The sequence below is a fragment of the Zalophus californianus genome, chromosome 9 (genome assembly GCF_009762305.2).
Source record: "Zalophus californianus isolate mZalCal1 chromosome 9, mZalCal1.pri.v2, whole genome shotgun sequence".
Lineage (NCBI taxonomy): Eukaryota > Metazoa > Chordata > Mammalia > Carnivora > Otariidae > Zalophus > Zalophus californianus.
In genome coordinates, this window is record NC_045603.1 from 52610052 (window position 1) to 52635149 (window position 25098).

Genomic DNA, 25098 nt, shown 5'->3' on the forward strand with positions numbered 1-25098 from the left:
AATTTAATGGCCTGGAAGGCCATTACCAACTTGTAGAAGATACTCTTTCTTTACTCCCCCTTGCAATATTACATTTTTGGGAGTCAGTGTTTGAAGGCAAACTTTGGTTTTTTTGAAATGCCTAACATGCAGTTGATTTCCTTACCTTGTTGGCATGGTCTCGCTGGTTTCTCCTTGGGCCTTTCAGAGCGGGGCACATTTGGAGTTTCCTGGGCATTCCTAAATTTTTTCCTCACAGGAACCAGCCACTTTCTAGGTGTTGCAGGTTTTGTGCCATTCTGATCCTCTGTAGTAGAAAAACTCAGTATTAAATAAGATTCCGTTATTTCAGCTTTGTGGCTTTCTTACTTTCTCTTGCACTTTTCATCCTAAAAATTCCCCAAACCCAGCACCTAAGCCTCCAATTTGCCTTATGATGACATCTCTGCAGCTACCCTTCCTGAGATTCAGAAGTCACTTACAGTATCTTTAAAGGCAAAGGTTGCCTTTCACTTGGGTTTTTGCTATATATACAGCAGCTTAACAACCTAGAATCAAAGGTCTTTTTTCTCTCTTTGCAATGTCCTCAATCACTAGTATTTATTGAGCCTCTGTTTTATAGCTAGCATTCTCCTAGACACCATGGGGTCTAGAAATAAAAGGTTAGATTTTATGTCTGGGGGCATCTGGAGTCACATGTTATATGCACATAGAGATATGATATCTCATTTATTTCGATATTCTAAGTGACATGAAGTGAGGTGGTGAAAGGCAGATACCTATTTGAAAGGAAGGATTGGTTAAGAAGATGTAGAAACACCACGCTAGAATAGAATAAACAACATTGATTTCCAGGAAAAAGTAGGTACTTGTCACAAAATACAGACTACCAGAAGTGGAGAAAACGCTTTGAACCAGTGGAGATGAGAGCAGTTTCATCAAATACCATGAGCTGCTTTGAGGTCACTGCTTTTCCTTTCCTCTTTGATCCTCCAGTTGCCTGCCCGCAGCGTGTGGCTTGTGTTGAAGGCGACCTCTGACCCCTGGCCTCTGATCCTTCCTGTGCTTTCCAGAGGAGGCACGTTTGCCCTTGGGCCCCCTTTATTGCGTCTCGTTTTGGATCTTCCTTCATACTGAGAAGGCTGCATCGTCCATTCTTCCTGTGTCCGCTGTGGAAAACGAACCACGATTTCCTAAAGGACCAGAATCTCAGGAACTTGAACTGACCTCAGTTCTGCTTCCCCACGGCGCTTTGTCACAGTGCCTACTTCATCGGCTGAGTTTTGTCACCTGTGATTTTAGGCTATTGCTGGGACCCGGATGATAGACGGGAATACGATAACTGTCTTCTCCCTCCCAATGTCAGTCTTCTTCTTGCTTGCCGGCCCTCCCCAAAATGGGGTCGCATCGTCAGCATTTCACTCTCAGGGAGGTCGCTTCCACTGTTGGTCTAGTTGCAGGAGACCCTTGCTTTCATAGGAATCACAGCCCAGTCAGCACAGGTGAGCCTTGTCACCTACCACCTATAGGATTTGAGTTCTGGACAAAGGCAGGAGGAATTTCAAAATTCTGTCCTGTTTCCTTTTCACTGTGGGTATGGATTCATTACCAGAGTGAAGAATATTTTAGAAGTTTGGTTGTTACAAAGGAAGAAAACGGCAGTATTTTCACTTGTAAAACTACCATTCATCTTCCTGTTACTGAGCTAATGACTGGAAATAGCACTCAGCTTGGATTTATTGGTTAAAAAAAAAAAAACCCATATGGTGACACTGTGGTGAAAAAGAGGATAAATGCAAAACTTATAGTTTATAAATTGTAGTGTTTTCAAAAATTACCATATTCATGGTAAGTTATGGACCTGCATGTCTGTCTGTGTTTAATTAAGCTAGTTTTGTTTTGTCTTTGTTTTTGGTAAAACAGGACGTTCCTCCAAGGAATGAACATGTGATTCTACCAACAGCCAGCAGGTGGCAACATGGGGCAGTACTGTTTTTTTTTTTTTCCCTCCCTGTTGCCTGGCTGACAGATTGGCTTGTTCTCAGAATAAACCAAAATCAGACCCAGATACTGAAACCATGCAGAATCTTATTATTTGTGACTGACACTATTAGCAATGTGCTCAGAACCGTGTTTTAACCCATTTATGGGGAGCTGCCAAGGCCTATTGAAACTACCCAGCACTCACTCCCTTCCGTTGTCTGATATTGCTGTCCTTTTGCAACCTGAAATTGGTAGGAAACAAAGAATGATCCTGAGTTGCGTCATCTCTGGGACTTTCAAACCAAATTACAACCATCCTGAGCAATACATTTTCTCTCTTGCAGTTCTTTCCTGCTGAATTAGTCTCATTTCACACATCTCTTATTTTCCTTTGTTGCCTTCCTTGAAACAAAAAGGAGCAAAATGAAATCCCAAGTCTTTAAAAATTGTATCCATTCTTAAGATTTAGAGATAAACCTGGCTTAAATGTAGTATTTAGACAGACACAACACAGGATAAATCAGTCCTGCTAAATAGAAGGTGGCCTTGAGAGGTCTATAGGACTCTTGACCGAGCGGATAAAATAATTATCTTGTTAATTGAATATTATGAATGTGTAAGTTGGTCCTTTTAGATCATACTTGAAAAGGAATGATAGTACATGCATATGTTTTGGTGGTAAGTTATTCTAGATTTATGTCTTGGGGTTTGTTGACAGCAATAATGGGGAAATATTCCAAATTGGTCCTTGTTTCGCACAAAACAGCAGTTTTTCCCATGATTTCATTGATTTTTTTTTGAAAACATACCCAAACCTGAGGTTTTACAAAATATAATAACTATACTATACATATATATACATATATATATTTTTATGTAAAGTGTGAGTAGCTTAAGCTAATTGGAAAAGTTGAGGGTTTGAAGAAAATGGGTAGTTAATTCAGCAGTAAATATCTTTATTGACTTCATTTATCGTGTTTTGATCTGGTAGTAAAAGAACCATGCAGATGGTCCTTTAATGTTCCTTTCAGTACTAAGATTTTGTGAAACATCTTTTAAAGAGGAGTAGGTGGTGTAGGAAAAAATAAATGTGCTATTTCGGCTTCTAGGGAGGGGAGGGGAAGCAATTATTTTTAGACTATGTTCTAGTTACACCCAGTTTTAGAAGAAATAGAAGAGTGTATTTTAATGTCAGTGAATCCTTCAGGGGGATGAAGTCTATGGAAACACATCTTTCAAATCCTAGTCACCAAGTCTGGGATCTTTCAAATCCCAGAGAGCACATATGTAATTAAAGCGTGTGTGCACACATGTGCATCTGCACACACACACGTGTATTACCACACAAATGGTGGGGGGTGATGAAAGCATGAACATATTAGCAAAGTTTCCTGGATACAAAATAGCTAGACATTAGTCCACTGTTTAAGTGACAGTGCTGCCAAATTTAGCGCTCCTTATGCTGGGGAAACTACAGAGGGAATGTAGTTGAACTATAAGAAAAGATGAAAGAAATGATGGAATCAATTAGAAAAAAATATTGAATCACACTATTCATGTAATAGCAAGGGATTAATTGGGCAAGCTAACTGGAGCGTTTCCCCCCAGATTACAGGCAAATAGGAACTCTGCCGTAGCAGAAAATCATAGTGTTATACATACATTCTTGTCTTGATTTTTTTAAGAATTAAATAATCTCATAATCAGATTTTCTTGTGATGTTAACCATGATAAATAATGCACCTGTGATGCAGAATAAACTTGTCTGAGTCCCAATGGAAATTTTTGCAATGGATGGTGCTTTTATTTTTTTTAATTTTTTTAAACATTTTATTTATTTATTTGACAGAGAATAAGTTGAGAGCAGGAACACAAGCAGGGGGAGTGGGAGAGAGGGAGAAGCAGGCTCTCTGCCAAGCAGGGAGCCCAATGCGGGGCTCAATGCTGGGATTCTGGGATCATGACCCGAGCCGAAGGCAGACGCCCAATGGCTGAGCCACCCAGGTGCCCCTGGATGGTGCTTTTACTTGGACTCTGTGTATCATAGCATTTTCTTTTGGATGACACCAATGATTTCAGTCTTTCGAGCATTGTGCACACTCCAGCCCATGAGGAGCATGCAAGCAGTTGGATGCTCAAGGGATTTTTTTTAAATAAAAATTGTCTTGGACGCCTGGGTGGCTCAGACGGTTAAGCGTCTGCCTTCGGCTCAGGTCATGATCCCAGGGTCCTGGGATCGAGCCCCGCATTGGGCTCCCTGCTCAGCAGGAAGCCTGCTTCTCCCTCTCCCTCTGCCTGCTGCTTCCCCTGCTTGTACACTCTCTCTCTCTGTCAAAAATAAATAAAATCTTAAAAAAAAAAATTGTCTTTCATTCAGACATTAGGTATTCAAACAAATGTTGATTCTGGATATGAAAGGATACTTTCTGTTATCTTTGGCAATTCCTTCCAGTATATTGAGAACAGTCGTGGAGTAGTAGTATTGAGCGTGGACTTGATATACCAGTTTATATGTTAACTTGATGAAATACGTGTCTATCATAACATCAGCTTTATATTATTTAAATGCCAAAGAAAGGGACTACATCCATCCACAAACTGCTTTGTGAACTGGGTTGTTGGTTCTGTTCCTATGCATTGTTTGGAGGTTAAACAGACCAAACTTCTGACAACTTGATATTTTCTTTCCCTTTCACTTCCTCGTGACAGTCTTTTTGGCTGGTATCTGTGCCCCTCTTTCTCCTCACCCTCCGGGCTCCTGCCATCCCTGTGCAGGTTCTGGTAACCATTCATTCATTCTTGTAAATTGGCTGCATCTGAACTGAGGCATGGGTTCCTGCTTAATCATCATCTCAGTGAGCATTTATTTGCATTGTAAGCTTTTCCTTTGTGAATTATGAACAGAGGTCAGGTGGTGAGGACATAATTTGGAAATCTGGGCATCTTTAAATGTATTTCTTCATTTGCCCATTTTTAACAGATATTTATTAAACTATCTTTTTTACCTGGCCTGGTGTAGGTGTTAAGGGTCTAGCAGTGAGCAAGAGAAGTCTCTGCTCTCAGTCATGAAACTTCTGGGCCCTGGAAAGGATCTAGATGGGCAGCCAAGCCCCTCACACTTAGCATCCAATTTAATCCTCACAATAGTCCTTTAAGAAACTAATTGATACAGGGTTTGAGTACATTTTTTTAAACCCAGTATAGTCTTCAAAGGTGGTCCTCATGCTTGACTCTGCAACTTTCGATGTTGTCCACTCACTCTCTTACTGGAGTTTTTCTTCACTTTTTAACTACCGCACCCCATACACACACATTCTTACCCTTTACCCATGGTTCCTCAGCCTTCCCCCACCTGTCCCCCTTACAGTTACTACCAGTTTAGGTTGGCCACAGTTAGTGGCCTATGGGCCTTACTGGGTTGATCCCCAGTAAGTTAGTTTCTCCCAGATCCTGTTTTTGTACTTTTTATCTCCTTTTTAACAGTATGCTGATCTTCATCTGTCTCCTTGGCTCTGGCTCTTCTCCTGTTTCCAGTTTCTCATTGGTGATTTATCTGATCTTGTATTACCACTCTGGCCTCTGGCGCCACGCATTTGCTGATAAATGCTGGCTTACTGGATTATCTCCTCCCTTCCCTGTGAGGAGGCTTGGTCACAGCAGCAGAGTTCGAACTCTTTGGGTTTCTAAGAACCAGCCAGGGACATCCCGAGAATCATCTGGAGCACCACTTCCTCATCCCTCCCTCTGCCCCAACCGTCGATTACCATGGGAATGTTGGGCATTATTTTAGCCAACATTCATTTTGTTTTCCTAGCTCGGCTCACATTTTCCTCAGGTCATGGAACCGTGCTTCTGTCGCTGACAAAGAATTTCACAAAGACCTCTGTCTTGGATGATGCATTATCTGTCAATGGAAGTCTTGGTCTATTTTTCGTTTTCTTGGGGAGGCCTCATTAGGTGGAGGAGGAGAACCAGATTGAAATCCAAACTCCAACCAGGTGAACATGGGCAAGTTACCCTCCTTCTGCATCTGAACATTGAGGTTGATAATGTGGTTGTGAGGATCCGCTAGATTCTCTATGTACAGCGCTTCGCGCCCTTCCCAACATAGAAGACGTGTTCAGTGAATATTGGCTGTTGCTGTGAATGTGTGTCCCTGTTGTGAATCAGTGACTGGAGGAAGATGAAGTCGGACCAGAGTTTGGGAGCTCTGTCTTTGATTAATAAGACAGGGGGTTGAGTCCTGCCTGCTTTGAATAGAGGACACTGTCCTTCAAGTCACTTCTCTTATCTAGCTGTAAAAGCGACTATTTACTGGAGACCTTGGGGTTAAAAACATTGCTCAGGTTCAAGTACTTGGCCTTATCAGCCTGTCGATCGTATTTTTCATGTGGCAGCTCAGGCGGTCCCTACAAAGACTAAATTTTCCACAAGTTGTATTTTTTGAATACAGTTGATTTTCTTTTCCTCGTTTTTGTTCTGATTAGATCTGTTTGCCACCCCTTGTTTCCTGTCTCTGGTCTACAGATGGTCTAGTAGACGACAGTTTTATGTCGGTGTCCTCAGTGAGAAATGCTCTTCAGGTGACAGAAAAGTGCTAAAGATTGTCTTGTCCCGTCTTTGAAGCACATTCAGACTCAGAGCTGTGTCAAGGGAGTGAGGTTAAAGTCTTTGGTAAGAGTTCCTACACAATCCAACACTGACTTTGTTTCCTTCTCCAGGACCTACAAATAGAACGAGAGAGGAGTTCATATAATATATCTGGTGGCTGCACGGCGCTCATTGTTGTTTGCCTTTTGGGAAAGCTGTATGTGGCAAATGCTGGGGATAGCAGGTAAGCAGATTCTCTGCCTGGCTCTTACTGATTTCCAATGCCTTCGATAATATCTGTCTTTTTTAAAAGAATTAAATGATTCGCAATAGATATTGATTAGATATTGAGAGAGGATCCTTCTACATCCGAATAAAATGCATTTTAAGATGAATCATCAGGGGGCGCCTGGGTGGCTCAGTCGTTAAGCATCTGCCTTCGGCTTGGGTCATGGTCCCGCGGTCCTGGGATCGAGCCCCGCGTCGGGCTCCCTGCTCGGCGGGAGGCCTGCTTCTCCCTCTCCCACTCCCTCTGCTTGTGTTCCCTCTCTCGCTGTCTCTCTCTCTCTGTGAAATAAAAAATAAAATCTTAAAAAAAAAAAGATGAGTCATCAGGCTGGTGTGAAAAGGTAAAGGCTATCTTCTACTTGCCCATGGTAGCCGTTTGCATATATAGTTGTGATGAATCTATATACCTGTGATTACTACCTGTGGCCAATCTAAACTGGTAGTATCCAAATGTTTTTTTGACTGCAGAAGCATAAACCATGAGAGTGAGAGGAGGGAGGAGAGGGATTTGAATGAAGGGGTGTTTGGAAGGGACCCGGGAGGGCTCTACAGCTGGTTCCACTTCTGCTCAGTGACTTCGCTCTGTCCCCTCCCAGAAGCCCATGAGTTTCTCCTTTTATGCACAAGCCCTTAGAAGCTGTATTCTCCTCTTTTCTGGGCTCAACTGTAAGGAATTTTGGCCAAGAGATTATGGTTAACCCCTACTCTATCCAGCATTACCCGGAATAAGATGAATTTGGCTTTTATTTTAAATAACTGATGTGTCCTCAGTTTAGGTGCAGGGAATTTTACAATTATAGACTTTGTGAAAAGTATTCTGATATGTTTTACATACTTCTCTGCCCCTTTATTCACAGCACATGTTGGCTTCTTGCTAAAGACTGACTCTTTGTTTTGAAAGCAATCAGAGTACTGGACTCTGCAAGATGTCCTCAGAGGACGAGTGATTTCCCTGCACAGTCTGTGGTCTTAGGATGCCCTCATTCCTCGGTCCCCTCCCTCTGGGTCACGTTCCTCTTCCAGCATCCCTGCTTGCCCTGGCCCTGCTCTAGGTCTGGCCCCACATCCCCCCCGCTTCCCTGTCAACATCAGGTCCTGGCTGAAGAGGGACTCCCTCAGGCAGCAGAGGAATTTACCTTACTTTTACTTCCATTTACAAAGCTGGAGAGCCTGTGGGGGTCTTCATTCCCTCTAGTTAAGCATCCTTTCCCGGTCTTCCCACTGAAGAGCCCAGAGTCAGAGAGAGTGAACTTCCAAGGCAGCAGTATTTGGGGTTGGACAGTTGATGGGTTTTGAAGGTCTGTTTATTTTTACTGTGTACGTGCATTTCCATTAAACTCTATAAGATATCTCCATTTCAACATAACATTGTGCTAGGTAAATGGAAGTTTCTATAGGATACCATGTGTATCCCATGGTTTCTGTTCTTTAGTGTCATGTCAGATTCCTGGCAGAAGATAGACTCCTACTCAGGTGGGTCAACTGAATGAAGGAGTGAAAGGAAACCTGCTAGGAGCACTAGGGCTCAGGCAGACATTTACCACCTAAGGCCTGCAAGGGCCCAGGGAGGATTCACTACAGCAGAGCCCAGGAGAGTGGAGTCACGAAACACTTGGACTTCTTCCTCTTCCCATTTCCCCCTCCCCCCATCTCTTGCCATCCCAATGGATGAGCCCAGCTGGGAGCCAGGTGACAAGTAGCCCAGAGAGTAGTGGGCCTGGAGGTCAACCAGGCAGGGCGTGCACACAGACCAAGACGGCATCTCTGGGGTAGGGGCAAGTGGAGGGTAGTCCGCACAGCTGCCCCTTCTCCTTTCCTTCTCCACCCCAGGGTTTGAGCTTCTCAAAAATAGGAATCCCCAATCTTCAGGGGCCTTTCAAACAGGCGCTGAGGAGCTGGCCCATGGGCCCGTTGCGTTCTGAGCAGATCAGGAGGTGATGCCTTTCCGCTTGGAGGGAGACTGAATCAGCGATTGAGCTGTTGCTTTCATAATCCTTTGTCTTTATGGCTAGCTCCACGCCGTTGGTAATGACTTTGCTTTTCTAGCCCTTCCAGTGAGTAGGGAGGGGACAGAATGCCTTGCTCCCTGGGGACAGGTCCACCCGTCATCCCAGGGAAGCACCTCGCACCAGATGATCTCCGACTCAGAACGCAACCCAGCTTCTGGGCCCAGAGCCTCTCCATGTTGGATTATCCTCCCCGTGCCTTCTCCTCTTCCAGGCTCCAAGCACTTTAACGTAGGCACTTACCCAGCCATGGCCTTGACCCCACTTCACAGAAGCTCTAGGGCCCTGTCCGGGACCTGCCAGTTTCAAGTACTCTTCTTCTGGGATCGTCTTCTCCCGCCCCTCCCCCACTTTTGTTTTTAACGTGCCAGTTTCTAGACCAGATCTTGAACTCCTCATCTATAAAAATGGTGGTGGTGGACTAGATAATATCTAAAGTTTTTGGCATCCTGTAGGTTATCCCATGAGGAGTGACACTTTTGGAAAGTAAAGTGATGCTATACTGTTGATTTTTTTTTTTTGGTAATTTTTATCCTTCTTAGAGTTGTTTTTGAAATAACAGTATAATACAGGTCCCGTGTTCCTAAATGTTGATAAAAGTATGTTTTACAAGTTTGTTCGCAATAATTTGAAATGTCTAATCGGTACTTTTATCCTTATCCTTACTATATAGCTATAAAGTTCACACATGTACAAATTATCCTATGATAAAATAGTATCTTTAAAAACCTGATAAGTTTAATTACATGTGTAGTGTTCCAGCTCTAGTATCCAGATATGAATTTGGGGTTTTATGGCATACTGTTTGGGTTTGCTGTTCATGTGTGGGTCACATGTCATATAGAAACCTAAGAGCAATAGGAGTTGTTATTTGTGTGCATGATCTAAAGGATAACTTTACAGGACACTTACTCATTAGGGTGCTATTTTCAGCTCTTGTGTGAACAACAGATATTCAGTATCATCTTAAGTAGGATCACTGCCTAGTTTATATACTAATAATATAGGTATTTGAGTTTACAAAAAAATATTCAGTTATTCCCAAGAAACAGCAACTAAGTGAATTCTGATCAGACTTACATAAATGTAAGTCCATTATCACTTACGGGCAAGTAGTCACAAATCTGAGGGCTGAATTTAAACAGATGATTAGAGCTGACAGAGGTTTCTAGCAACAGGTCCCTGATTAATTAGGTGCTGTTTTTTCTTCTTTATTGCCAGATATTGGCTGCTGTATGTTTACATTAAATCTTGACAGCTTTGAGAGTGAAAGCAGATCTTTGTCGTAGGTTCACTACCCCATAATTCTTCACACTCAAGAGAAGAGAAGGTTCGCTCTGGTTTGATTCAGAAGCTGCTGGTGGTCAGGAACTATTTGCTGAGCTAAGTAGTGAGCTATGAATGATCTGATTCACCATCAGGCACGTATGTGTCAGGGGTTGTATTCAGGAAGAGCTGCCTCATGTTGTTTGTGGCTTAGTGGTTTCTGAGTCAATGATTACGCTCCGTGTAGGATGGTCCACAGTGATGCCAAGTGACCTGTGCAGAGTCTGGGACAGACTTGCCCTTCTCTTTTCATCCAAGCTAACCAGCCAGAGAGGAACATGCAATAACTACTTGATGCATGACAGTTGCTTTATTTTTCCTAGGCATAGGCAGCCAACTGAACACCTAGGGGATTGTGAAGGACTAGGAAAGAAGCAGATGGTGGGCGGGTTTTCACTTCAAGCGAAAAAGAATTGGTAGCATGCAAATGTCACGCAAAGCAATATGCAAACTATCACCCATTGTGTCTGAGTCATTGGCTCCTTAGGGCTCTGAGTGATTCTTCAGTTTAAGGAGATGCTTTGACTCCATTTTAGGTTATTTCATTTCATTTCTAGAGAGCTAAGGCACTAAGGAAGCAAAGCTGTTTCCACTTATTTCAAACATGTCTAAAAGTTTGGCAGCTGAGACTAGGTGAACTCATTCAGATTAAAGAAAACCATTTAAGATTTGTTAACTTGGTGACTCCTCTCTTGCCCGATTTATAGTAACAGAAGCAGTCAGACATCTAATAAGTGCTGGGCACATGTTAAATACTGTAACATCACAGTAATTTAGTGAGAAGTAGGCCTTGTTAAGATCAGATAAGGATACTGAAGCACAGCAAGGTGAAGATCTGCCCAGGGTTCCACAGCTTCTAAGGAGCAGGACTGCCATCCACCCAAGCCTGGAAGTTAGAGCACCGTATTCTTAATGAATGCACTCTACCCTGGGATTTCCCATCCTTGCTAAGACCCACAAGGGTTTTTGCTGTTGTTTACCACATTTTAACATCGCTAAAATCAAGAGATTCTAATTATCATTTTTTCTTTGCTTTTTGTATGTAAAATGATGACATACTTTATGATTAGTGGCATCTTTGATTTCACCTAAAATGGTTTATGTGGTGTCATTGAGGAGATGGCTGCACTTAAAAGCTATTTTAAATGCATTGCAGTCATGAGGCTTAGATAAGCTTTGTGTGGTCCAATTCATTCATTCACGATACAAGGAATATTTTCTCAAAATGAGGGAGGCTACCCGTTTCCAAAGGCCCCAAAGTTCTATGAGACCATTGTAAATTTTGTGTTTTCATTTTGATGATCATCTATTGAAAATAAGCATTTTCTGGATTGCCTGGCTGACTATCTTGTAAAAGATAACTGCCATGAATTCAGACCCCCATTTTGTCATGTTCAAGGTCCTCCTAGGAAAGGATCAGGAAGGTCACATGTGTTCATGATGTAGCTCTATCTACAGGAGTGAGCAAGCATTCCACTGATTGTCCTTAAAATGAAGCCAGTAAGTCCAGCCAGGGTGGTTTCTTTCCTTTCTCTTTCCCTCATTTTCAAATGTCCAGAATTACCCGCCCCCACATGTAATTTACAGCTTTCCATATCCATTCAGAGGTGAATTCTTCTGGCAAGTCTGAATTTTCCTGAGGATAGGAGTTAGGTATTAAACAGGACTTACATTTCTAAATTCAAAACCAGTTATATACCTCTGTGGTGTTTCATCTCTCAGCCTTCTCCCCTTGACCAGTGGTAAGACAGTGAAACATGATGTAACTTCCTCCAACCCAGGGGAATGTAAAGAACTATTCACTCCCTTTTATGTTCATGGACATAAATGCCCAGCAAGGAACCTTCCTGAACTACTTATTAATAAGTGATTCATCTATCCATACCTGCCAGTGGGCTGCTACTTTGATAGTAGCCTTCCTCTGAGTTCAGAAATATATTTGATTTTCCATTAGCTAAGTTAAGTTCCCCATGCCTCTCGCTGTTTCACAGGTTTCTGAAAAACAGTACAGAGAGACATGAAAATCACCATTCTCTCCTATGAAAGGTGAATTGCTGGGTCTCCCTTTTTTCTGCACGGCCCCCATCTTTGTGGTATATATTTACATAATCCCTTACTATATCCATAACCTGTAGAAGGGAATAGCAGAAAGAAAATACTACTATCAGATGTTCACAAATACACAGAGACTTTGATGACTCAAAGCAGTCTTTACTTCTCCCATCAAGCCACTCACTGTCTACACAAAGGGCACCGAAGAGGCCCTTCTCTCTCTGGATTTCCTTCGTGTCTCCCGCCTCCCCCCCCCCCTTGGATTTTTTTGAACCTGTCTCTGACACCCCTTGCCCTAAATCAGTGGTTCTCAAAGTGTGGCCAAACCAGCAGCAGTAGGAGCAAACTTGTTAGAAAAGTAAATTCTAGGGTTCTATGCCAGACCTACTAAATCAGAACCCCGGTGGGTAGGGCCCAGCAAACTGTGTTTTAGGGAGCCCTCCAGGTGATTCTGCAATACTTAAGAATCCCTGCTCTGAAGTCTACCCCTGGGCATCTGAGAGAGCCTGGAAGGAGCCACTGTGTCCTCAGGGTTTAAAAATTCTAGCTCTTCCTGGCCTGAGGCTAAAGTGCCCAACTCCGAAGGCCATCAGGCCTCGTGCCATCCCCTGCTACAGCCGAACACCACATGCAGGACATCTTCTATGGTGATGTTGCCCCTTTTGCTCCCTGACGCTGCTCCTCTATCAGCTGGCTGCCAATTCCTTTGGCCAGCCTGATACTCTGGAACATAGGTCCTTTTCCTTGAAAAGTGCGAGTCAGAGGAAGGATTTCTTGCATGACCCAGTTCCTTATCTCAGACCCCCGCTGTCGGGTAGTTCTGCACCAGGCTAGGATTCCCGTCTCCGAAATGGGTCAGGCATGCCCCTGTGTGGATTTTTGGTCTCTTATGGTTGGGCCCCCGGAAGAGCGTCCTTTTGGCTGTGGTTCCATCACCCCCCCCAAGTCATGCTTTGAACAACTTTACTCCCAGCCCAAGGAGGGGCTGCACTGGGAAGTCTCGTGGTATTTGTAGAAATGGAATATTTGCACTTAGGAACACTGGCATGAAATGGTTGTGGTCAAGGTAGTAACTTTATCCCTGGCGGCTGAGGGTGAAACGGTGGGTCAGTGTCACGAGGGAACTTCCAAGTGTAGAATCCCAAGGCTGTATCTTTGGACCACTTAGGCCATCACCAAGATTTTTAGGGTTCAATCATCTAATTTGCTGATCATGTGAAATCAGGTAAGATGAGCTAACGAGATACAAAAAGACCTTTAGTACCTGAGAAAGTGGGCTAAACCTAACCAGGTAAAGTTTAATAATAGTGAAGGTAAAGTATAATACCTGTTGAAAGAGGAAAAAAACTAGCAGAATGCAAGAGACAAAGCTTATCAGTGGCTCACATTTTTAAAAAATGTATTTAAGTGAACAGTAAATTCAATCTGGTCAGCTGTGTGATGTAGACACCAGAACCTCCTGTAATCCTAGGAAGAAGCATTGGAGGTATAAGGCAAACAATGCCTAATGGTTTTTGTTGGCTTATTTTGTCTCAAGCACTCTTTCTAGTTTCTAGTGCTTTACACGAATAACCTGATTAATCCTCACACCAGCTCTTTGGGGGGAAGAACTATATTTTATACCTGAAATGTCTCTCTAGGTGACACAATTCGATATGTGCATGAACGAACAGGAACATTCCAAAGAGAGTCCAGAGTGGTGAAGGGGTTCAGAGCCACGTTTGAAGGGAGGAGAAAAACTGAGACGAACCAGAGTTTTTTAGTTGCATGGAAAGATAATTTATGTTGGTGCAAGAGATCTTTGGGTATTTGTGAGATATGGGGGAGAGTGGTAAGGGTTGTTCTCCATGAGCTGGGGACAGAGATGACAACCACAGGAGGACAGGGCTGTGGTTAGGAACAGGGGCTCAAGACTGGCGGAGTTGAATCTTGGCTCTGCCACTTTTAGTTGTATGTGACCTTGGGCCAATCTCATGCTTCTGGGGCCTCGGTTTTGCTGCCTGTAAATGGAAATTATGGTAGCACCCCCTTTCCAGGGAGGATTAGATGAGCAGATTCAAAGAAAGCACACAGCCAGGTCCACAGTAACTGCTCAGTAATGGTTGACTGCTTTATTGTCATGGTACTTGGTACAAACTCAGTACGAGCTGTACACAGATGTGCAGAGCTGCCGTGGAGATGACTGGGTTCGCTCTTCAGGAAAGTATTTGTGCATCAATTGTATAACCACCTAGTAAGAATGTTGTACTAAGTAATTTGATTTTTTTCAGGGTGCCCATTAAGCATTATGTTTCAATGACTTTAGGGGGATCTTTGACATATTGTGATGTTTCCTTTTTTTTTTTTTTTTTAGTAAGAGAGAAAGGGGCAGAGGGAGAGGGAGGGAGAAAATCTTAAGCGGGCTCCACACCCAGAGCAGAGCCTGACACAGGGTTCGATCTCACGACTCTGAGATCATGACCTGAGCCAAAATCGAGAGTCGGATGCTTAACTGACTGAGCCACCCAGGCACCCCTCAATTTTCCTTTTTATGAGAGATAATGATTTCATGATTTGTATAAGGAAAGGTACAGATGTTTCCTGCTGTACAATGGTGTATCAGGTAGGCTAAGTGTGGAAACAGTAGACCCTCAAATTGACTAGTCTGGAGAAGCAGTGACTTTGTCTCTTGCAGGCATCCAGGGATCCAGGATGAAGGAGGCTCTCATCTTTAACACTTGGTCTCTGGGGGCGCATCTCCAGTCAGCTGGAAAGGGACAGGAGTGTGGAGAGCGGGGAGCAGCCAAGGGAGGTTTTATGCCCCTGGCTCAGAAGAGGCACCTATCATATCTGCATGCTTTCCACTGGCTGCTACAATTCAGGTGTTTGGCCATCCCGAGAAAACAAGGCTAATGGGACATGTAGTCTAAGTTGTTTTCCCAGGACCAAGGGAATTGACTTTGATGAATGTTTGGCAGTTTCAGCCAGCACTGGGCATTGAGAAGGGAATTCATGTTAAGTGCAGTTAGTGATGGTGTCTTTGTTTTTGATACATTTTCTCCCATTGAGCTGATGAAGTTACAACTTGGATGTCATTATCTTTAAAGCCCAAACACCAGTGATCTCTTTTGTTACTTTAATTTTGTCACTGTTAGTTTTAGAAGAGATGCAGTAAGTTCAGCTTAAATTGTCAGTTAGCAAAGAACTAGCTGTCTCACTGTGATCCACTTTCATCTTTGAGAGCATGTTTGAATAATGAAAAAGCCTGCAAGTAAATAGCATACTGAATATATTTGTCCTTAGAAAGTTCATCACAGAAAGCGATACTCATTTCATGCTAAGGAAGAAAGACGATATTAACGGGGGTAGGATATGACTATACTGATGTTTTAGCAAAACATGTTCTGTTCTTTTGAGATGACTTTTAAATTCTCATAGTTTTGTTGTAGAGATTTTTAAATGGCATACCGGTTCAGGTCAATAGTTCCATGAAGGAGGCCATTACTCATTAATTATCACAAAGATGAGCAAACCACGCCTTAGAGAGATCCTGTACCTTGCCCATAGTACTACTGTACACTGTGCAGCTAGATTCAAACTCTGGCCCGTGAGTCCCAAGTGCATGGACTACCCCGTCCTGAGTCCTGAATCACCCTCCCCTCAGATAGCTGCACCTGCACTTTAGCTATGGGTCTCCCTTAGCCACTCTCTGAAAATGTTCTCTTAGATTTATATCTAATTTTTTATTCCACATCTTCTCGTTTAGTTTTTTTTTTTTTTTTTTAATAATCCTCCTATAGCTTGGGTTATTAAGACACACGAATGCGGAGTCAAACATCAGGGCCCCCAGTCTGAGGTATGAAGCTGACTTGAACCAAAATGATACCCCGTTGTGACCTAAGAAGAGACTCTCCTCCTCCCTTAGGAGGTAGTGGGGCCAGTTGCTGCTTTAGGTCTCTGATGCCCTGGAAACCTCTGTGAGGGCTTCTGGAAAACCACTACTCCTTGGGAAGGTACCAGAGGGATGAGTCAAAGGGAACCCCGGGGTCTGAGAGGGCTGAGGCTGGGAAGCTGAAACCCATCCTAGGCAGTTTCGCTGGCTCCCCCGACCAAGAGGCAGGCAGTGGGTGGCGTGCTGGTGGCGGTGGTGGCGGCAGCGGCAGCGGCAGGTGGCCTACCGATGGTGGTAGATGGCAGTGTTAGTGGGCATTGTGGCAGGGGATGGTATTTCAAACAGAGATAAAAGAGAGTCCGCTCCTCCGCTGGAGAGCAGTAGGGAATACTAAGGGAGAGGTGGTGCTCAGGCAGCCACTAACCTGTGAGCTGCTAGTTCAGAATAAGAAAGGAGTTCAGCTTTGAGACGTGCTCAGCCTTAACATTCAGTGCTGGACAAAGTGCTGGAGTCAGTAAATTGGGGCCTCTGAGGGCGTGAAGGCCAGCACTGGACAGTTGGGAAGCTCCCAGGAGCCTGGGGTCACAGCTTCCCGGGAGGCTCAGATCTGGGGCAACCCCACCGGCACCGGTTCTCAGGTGGCCGAGGCTCCCCAGGGCTGATAGAGATGGCAACTGAAAAGCTTCTCTGCGCTTGCAGTTTGAGGTATCTTGTCCGCCTGTTGGCAGCTAAGCCACAGGCAGCTAAGCCGATGGGGGCTGTTTGGGGGTGGGGAGTGGAATGGAGCAGGGCCTCAGGAGTGCAGGGATCGGAGCCAGCCAGCTCAGTCTCTGGCTGGATGTTATGGAGTGGTCACTGAATTTCAGAGGTGTGGACGACATCTCTGAGATCCATCAGTAAGATCCTTTTAACTCTACTTGTTTCCAAAGCAGGAAACTGAGGCTCTGAGAGGGATGTGAATTTTGGGCCATATCACAGTTTGGGATGAGTTTGGAGTTTACCTCCGGGTCTCCAGGCTCCCAGCCCAGTGCACTTTCTGTTACCATCTCCTTGAGGCAACCAAGGGCAATGTCCTACATCTGCACTCCAGAAACCTTTGTTTCTTCATTGCTTCAGGATTCTGTACTTAGGCTCTTGTCTCTCAGTAATGTTAAAAAAATTTCAACCAAGGAGAAAATGAAATAGTCTTCATAATGCCCTACGGCAGGTGGTGGCTCAGCAGACTGTTAGTGGACAGCGATAGTAGGGCAGAAAGATTATTCCATGCTAGAAACAGCCAATGCTACTGAGTACACACCAAGCAGAATCTTGAAAGGAAAAAAGGAAGGGAACCTGGGTTCTAGTTTCAGCTCTGCCCCTGGCTATCAGTGGGAACTTGAGAAAGGCAATTACTTCGGGCTTCAATTAATTTTCCCTATCATTAAAAAGGGGATTTGGGCCCCACCATTGGTTCCCAGAGTGGTTACATAAGAATCACCCAGAGTGCTTTCAGAGTAAAGACTTCCAGCCCCACCTTCAACGATGCTGATTCAGTAAGCCTAAGGGAAGTCTGACAATTTTTAATTTTTAAAAAAAATCCTCCAGGTGGGTATTAAATGAGAGCATGCCCATTAGGCATTTATCTTCTGTGGCGGCTACATAGTAAGCACTGGGTACATGTTAGCTATTGTCTGTATTAAAACAGAGAGTCAGGAGTGCTCAGTATTGGTTAAAAGTGCAGAGTTTCAAGCCAGGTGGCCTGGATTTGAATTCCAGCTCCCTCATTGACTGTGTGACCTTGAGCAAGCTATTTAGCTATCCGGTATGTTGCTTCCCTCATCTATAAAGTGGGAACTTTAACAGTCCCTGTGTCACAGAGTCACCGTGAGGATTAAATGAGTTAATTCTGCCCACTATGTGCCAAGCAGTATTGTGGGAACTAGATACTTAGTTAATAATGGAAATAAACCCCCCTGGAGCTTGCATTTCAGTGGGGGGAGACTGGTAATCAGGAGCATGAAGAAGTAACACATACAATGTATGTAAAAGCATTCTTACGTGCTGATTGAATGCAGTTGAAGAATTCAGACAAGTGCCTTTCTGCCATATGGAAAGCATTTAATAAATGTTATTAATATTGATTATCAATAATATGATTACTGCTGTTACTACTAACACTATAGATAGAGTTTGCCTCTTTAGTATGTCTTAGATTATCATAAAAGTATGATGCAAGGTAAAATAAATTTTACATTACAGTACAGATGACTTGAGTGTGGAAGGGCACATTACCTCTGGGACTGATGTAAAAGCATGTGCTATGAACTTTTTAGGTTGCATTCTGAGCTGTTTTGGGACTGTAGTGTGGAATAAAAGTCATCTTACCCAGTACTGCTGCCAGATGTTAGCTCTGGACTCTAAAAGTATATTCTTACCAGACTGGATGTGGACAACACGCTGAATTCAAGTCAGCACACTCTATATAAGACCATCTTGGGGGGGAGGGCGGTGTCTCCATATTGTTTACAGTCATACTTTTGGTGCACTGGAGGCATGCTAGGCAGCCTCTAATATTCTCTCCAGCTTTCAAGCTTTGTGATTCTTTTTTAACCTAGTGTTTTGGCAAGCAATGGTTGTCTCCAAGTAACATAGAAAAAGTTCTTTTTTTCAGCAAAGCCCTTTAAAAAGCCTCCAGGCTCTCAGGCATTCAACAAACAATTTTTTTTTCCTTGCAAGACTTAGCTGTGAAGTCAAGGTCATGCTTCCCAGGGAGCTAAGCAGCACAAGAAGCCCTCAATCGTGCTGCTGGGCCCAGAGCCCGCCTGACCCTTTGTGTTGGGCTGTGCTTGACCACCCAGCTCTTTCACCCTTGCTTCTCTCTTGCAGTGGCATGCCAGGCAATGAAGAGTGGGAACTTATTCCCTACCATGTGCCATCAGACCTGCCTGCAAAAATTGGATTCATGCAGTTGGTTTTCACACTGATTCATCTCTCTACTTACCACCACCCCATCCCCTCCACCCCCCGCCAGGGTTTGGTTCTTTTCTGTGTCAAAGTTTATGTATAATTCCACCCCCTTCCCCCACGCCCTCAGTCATGCTTTTTGTAAATGGGAGCTGTCAGGTCATAACCATAATTGCCACCAGTATTCCGAGGACAGAGGGTCGCTCTTCCAAACAGGCTGTTCCAGTTCTCAGTGTTAATTGGTCTTTAAAAAAAAATGGCTAGACTGTATCCACTTTTTAGACCCTTCATTTAAGTGAAATTGTATAGCAAAGTCTCAGTATATAAAACAGATAAGAATACTTGTGGTAGGGCAGGTTACAGAGTAGTTAATAACACAGATTCTGGAGACAGCTTAGCTGGCTTCTGGTCCTGGCTCTGTCACTTAGAGTGCTGTGTGACCTTAAAGTACCCAGCCTCTCTGTGCCTTTGTTCCTTTATTAGTGAAATGGGGATAATAAGACACCTTATCTATAATAAGGCTGGTAGAAGGATTATAAGCATGCAAAATGCTACGTGCAGTTCCTGGCATGTAGTAATTGTTCAATAAATGTTTTTATTACTATAATGATAATAATGATTATTAACCTCCATCTTAGTCCCTTAGGGTGGTCTATGAAGTTTTTAAAAACCACTGTACAGTACTGTGCTTTCAGCATCGTATTTTCACATAGTGCTTTTGCCTATAGAAGGCATTGAATAAATGTCAAATAACAAGGCCTAACAAGCCAATCTTCATGCTGTGTTCCAGAAGGAGTACTTAATGATTCAGACGATGAGCAGTCTCTCAAACGAGTCTGTTCAGGCTGTAAGACTGGTTTTCTTGGTGACTGTGCAGCTCTACCCTTTGCCTCTGCTTGAGGAATGAGTGCTGCCTCACAAGATACTGCGTTAGGCCTTGTCTGCACTTGTCATGGCCATTGCAGTTCTGCCGCTCAAAAGGCTCAAGTGGTATTCCACATAAAAACATCCACACACACGCATTTTAGCTTTTCCTGAACTTGGGCTCTTGTAGAACACCTGCTTATTCCCACATAGTGTAGGTTTGAAGGTCAGAACCTTTTGGGGGTGATGAGGCCGCATCAGAAAGAGCTAGACCCTGTCCTGTTGCAGGCCACTGTGCTTTCTGTAGCAAATACTTAATTACATGATGCCAAGGTATTAATAACTATTTTAGTACATTACCAGCAGGTAGTCTTCTGGTTGACCCAACGTGTCTGTTTTTTTTTCTTTTTTTTAAAGATTTATTTATTGGGGTGCCTGGGTGGCTCAGTTGTTAAGCGTCTGCCTTTGGCTCAGGTCATGATACCAGGGTCCTGGGATCGAGCCCCACGTCGGGCTCTCTGCTCAATGAGAAGCCTGCTTCTCCCTCTCCCTCTGCCTGCCACTCTGCCTACTTGTGCTCTCTCTCTGTCAAATAAATAAATAAAATCTTAAAAAAAATAAAATAAAGATTTATTTATTTATTAGAGAGTGTTCACGCAAGAGAGCGGGAGCAGGGGTGTGCGGTAGAGAGAGAGTCTCAAGCAGACTCCATGCTGAGCTCAGAGCCCGACTCGGGACTCGATCTCCTGACCTGAGCCAAAACCAAGAGTCGGAGGCTTAACCAACTGTACCACCCAGGGTTCCCTACCCAACATACATATAAGAACTCTCAGGCCTATGACGCTGGGAATGTCCAGTGCTGCTTGAAGGAGAGACAGCACTCGTGAGTTTCCCAACATAGCCGTGCATAATGTATGCAGTGTGGGCACATGAGAACATGTGATGAGCTGTGCCAAGTAAGCATGGCCCAGGACAGGCCTCAAAAAAACCAGACAGTGGGTTGAGAGAGCCAGACAAATCCCAGCTCTCTTTTCTTTTAGCGTTTGCCATTTCACAGACGTTTGCATGCTGCAGCTAGCTTCAGAGATATATTGGTGACTTCCACCGGTGTTCTTGGTTCCATCTCCTCCCGACACAGACCCAAGGCTCTAGTTCTCCCCTCCCCACGGCCTTGACTCTGTCCCTGCCCCTTCCTTGGAATACAGTTTACTTGCCCACCTTACTCACCCTACTTATGGAAGAGCTGGCTAGCTGCTCTCTAAACACCTGTCGTCTTGCCCCTGGGCACGGGGCACTGCCTAGCCAGCGTCGGTGCAGTTAGGTGTGGCTGCATGGTGAAGTTTTAGTGTGGAGGGTGGGGAGAGAGTTGTGAGCAGAAATGATGTGTGCCACTTCTCAGACCTGACCCATAAAAGCCTCCTATGTGCTGTATTGATGTACTTGTGTCCCCCAGTAAGGTATGTCCAAGTCCCCTAACCCTCAAATCTGTGAATGTGACCTTATTTGAAAATAGGGTCTTTGCAGAGGTAATGAAGATGGAAGTTAGGGTGAGGTCATAGCGGATGAGGGTGGGCCCTAAGTCCAAAGACTGGTTTTCTCATAAGGCCCTGTGAAGGCAGAAGGACAGCAGGAAGATGACGTGTGAAGGTGGAGGCCAAGAGTGGAGTTACGTGATACAAGTCAGGGAATGCCAAGGATTGCCAGGACCCACCAGAAGCTGGAAGAGGCAATGAAGGATTCTCCCCTAGAGCCTCCAGAGGGAGCATGACCCTGCTGACACTTGATTTCAGACTCTCAGCCTCTACGATTGTAAGAGGGTGGATGTCTGTTCTTTTAGGCCGCTAAGTCTGGGGTAAATTATGCCAGCCCTAGGAAACTATTGTGCACACCGTCCTCCCTTTCTCCCTGTTCTGCTGATGAGAGGTTGACCCGCAAGGTTGGCCTGGGGAATGCGTGCTGAAGCAGGCGGAACACCTGGCCGCCTGATTCCCTAGGACTCCCTCCCCCAACCTCTGGATTTGCTGAGTGACTTTATGTTTCATATGTGACATAAACTGTATTGTGCCGAGCCACTGGGATTTGTAGGGTTTACCTGTCACAGCCCCTAGGAATACCTTAACTAAAACACCTATTTACAGAAGGGACTGAAGGCAACTGCTATAACCACACTGCATCTTCACCTTCTGGAAGCCATCTCTCTTTGGTGGCTCTCAGTTCCCCTCTCTCTCCGGCCCCTAACACGCAGCCCGCTGAGGGGTTCCTCTTTGGCCAGTCTCTCCACATCCCTCCCTCAGCCAGCCGCCTCGTGCATCTTCATCCACCCCTTCCGTCCTGATGCTGCCCAAACCAGACTGCCCTCCCACACCTCATGACTGCCTCCCTCTGGTCACCTCAGCGTCACCCCCCCTTCCCCCTGCAGAATGCCAGGGCCCTTCCACGTGGCCACGTGACAGGGTCCACCTTCTTTTTTTTTTTTTAGAGATTTTATTTATCTGACAGAGAGAGACACAGTGAGAGAGGGAACACAAGCAGGGGGAGTGGGAGAGGGAGAAGCAGGCTTCCCGCCGAGCAGGGAGCCCAATGCGGGGCTCGATCCCAGGGCCCTGGGATCATGACCCGAGCCGAAGGCAGACGCTTAACGACTGAGCCACCCAGGCGTCCCGACAGGGTCCACCTTCTGACTTTCCTCGGACTTTGAGGTTCCTCTTCCCCGTATCCCTGAGTCTAACCCGCTTTCCGGGCCTGAGGCTTGACACATGGAGTGACGCTCTCCAGGTATTTGTTGGACAGTATAACCAGGAACGTGATGCCTTTCTGTGTTTTGAAAGATTCTCTTGTGAGAAGCACTACATAGGGAGGATTTCTAGTTCTGACATCCCTCTAGAAATTCCCAGTTCTATCCCTGGATTAGAGTGGACCCCCACCATTGTGACTCCTCTCAGTGGTTTTCTGTCTGAACTACTGTCTTGATGCTAGGAGCCTCCCTTGGAGAAGGTTTCAAGGAACAGCTCTGGGAAATGGGTTGTTGATTGCAGGGATCCTGCTGAAGAGCCGGTTTGTTTCAAACCAGAGTCCTCTTTCCTCAGTACCACAGAGACCTTTTCTCTTCTGTGCATTTTAGGGGAGGGCTGGGGGTTAGAAGGAGTGGGGTGGTTTTTGCATTTTGGACCCTGAGATAAGTAAACTGATTGTGGTTTTTTTTTTTTTTTTTTTTTGGTTCTGCTGTTAGGAAGCATCTGTGACTGCTTCTAGGAAAGTTAAGAGCCTTACAGCACATGGTTTTTTTTGTTGTTGTTGTTTTTATTAACTTAATTCCTAGCCTCCTCTGAACTTCCCTAGTTCTGTTTTCCACATATATATATATTTTTTTATTTTATCTTGTGTCTATTTGTGTAATCTCTCTTTAAATCTTTTCTGGAACAAAGTAAGGTCTAAATACATAAGATGTCTTGCAAACATGTTCATACTTCAAATGTCCAAAATTAAAGGAATCTTCCCAAACAATGCTTTTCCCTGTGTTCCCGATTTTGTTTTGAGGTGCCCCTAAAGCACCCTATTACTTAAACTAGAACCCTAGGGTATATGGTACTCTTTCTCTTTTCCCTCCCGATGTATCAGCAACTCCTGTCAGTAGCCAGCAGCAGGCGTGGTAGAGGCTGAACAGGAGCCTCATGAGGGCTCTGGAGGGGGTGGCCGCCTCGCTGGTACCCATCCAGTCATTCTTCTAGACTGCTGAAACTGGTGGCCGCACAACTTCCCTGGTGAAAGCCCTTCATTGACTTCTCTCCTGCAGGATCAGGGCCAAACTCTAGCCGCCTTTGTCAGCCTGCCCTTACCTTTGTCTCCTGTCTTTGTACCACAAGCCCTGGCAATACCACACTGTATCCTTACACCCCACCCCACCCCCCCAGATATAAACTGTCCTCCTTCCTTGCCTGTCCAGCAACCCCCTGGCATGTCTTCTAGAAGACTCGATTTCGGGATCACTCCTTCCTTGATGTCTTTCCTGTATTCCCTGTCCTTTCCCAGGCAAAGACCTGTTCCCTGGTGCCCTTCTGTGTACCAGAGACCCCAGAGACCCCCTTCTCTGGGCTCTTGCTTCACTTTTCATACTGCAGCATAATTGTTTCTCTCTCCCTCTCCTAACAAGCCAGAGCTCATTTGCAGCAGGAATCAAATCTTAGCTCTGTATCCCCTCAAAGCTCTTCCAGAAGCAGGCTCAAGTCTGCTTAGGCTCTCCAAAAAATTGCTTATAAATAACATTGTTTGAAAAGACCACGACAGCATTGAAACTATGGTGGGCTTGATAATATTCTTTAAAGGGGCCTATCCTCTGGGGTCTGGGACGACACTCCACGATGGGTGCATGGGGACCGGGAATACGAAGGAGATGGTTACTTCTGGGGAAACCGCCCCTGGCACTTGGAGGCACCGCATAAACATGGCCTCAGCCCCACTGCCCTGGCTTCCCATCCAGCCTGATTCCAGATTCCATTGCGAATACATCCCTCCTCATGCTCTTCATTGCCCAACCCTCAGTCAGGACCTGCACATCTCTCACTTGAACTCCTGCGATAGGCTGCTGTTTTCCTCTTTCAGCTCTGCCCTGTACCAGTCACTTTCCACACACAACAAGCATGGTCTGCTTTGTAGAAGATCCATCCTCCGCTCCAAGCCCTTCAGGGCCCATCTCTGATCTTATCTGAACTCATCTGACGCCCCGCCAGGACTTCTGCCTGGCCCTGCCCATTTCTCCAGCACCCCCAACCCCATCTGGGCTTCCTCATGCCCCTTGGTCCTGCTCCTCACGCATGCCGTGCCCACCCCCACCCTGGAGGCTCAGCGCACACAGTTAGTTCTGCCTGCACTGCCCCCCCCACACACTGCCCCCCCCCACACTGCCCCCCCCACACTGCCCCCACACTGCCCCCCACACTGCCCCCACCACACTGCCCCCCCCACACTGCCCCCACACACACACTGCCCCCCCACACACTGCCCCCCCACACACTGCCCCACCACACTCTGCCCCCACACACACACTGCCTCCCACCCACAGTGCCCCCCACACACTGCCCCCCCACACACTGCCCCCACACACTGCCCCCCCACACACCGCCCCCCCACTGCCCCCACACACACTGCCCCCCCACACTGCCTCCCCACTGCCCCCACACACACACTGCCCCCCACCCA

The 25098-nt window shown here is 45.3% G+C and overlaps 1 protein-coding gene across 1 annotated transcript in view; it reads left to right on the top strand.

Moving 5' to 3' along the window:
* PPM1H (protein phosphatase, Mg2+/Mn2+ dependent 1H) overlaps nucleotides 1–25098 on the top strand; it is a 239020-nt gene that overhangs the window by 113155 nt on the left and 100767 nt on the right. The window contains exon 4 of the mRNA XM_027592252.2: nucleotides 6684–6796. Coding sequence (XP_027448053.1) covers nucleotides 6684–6796 — 113 coding nt within the window. The remainder of the gene's footprint in view (nucleotides 1–6683; nucleotides 6797–25098) is intronic.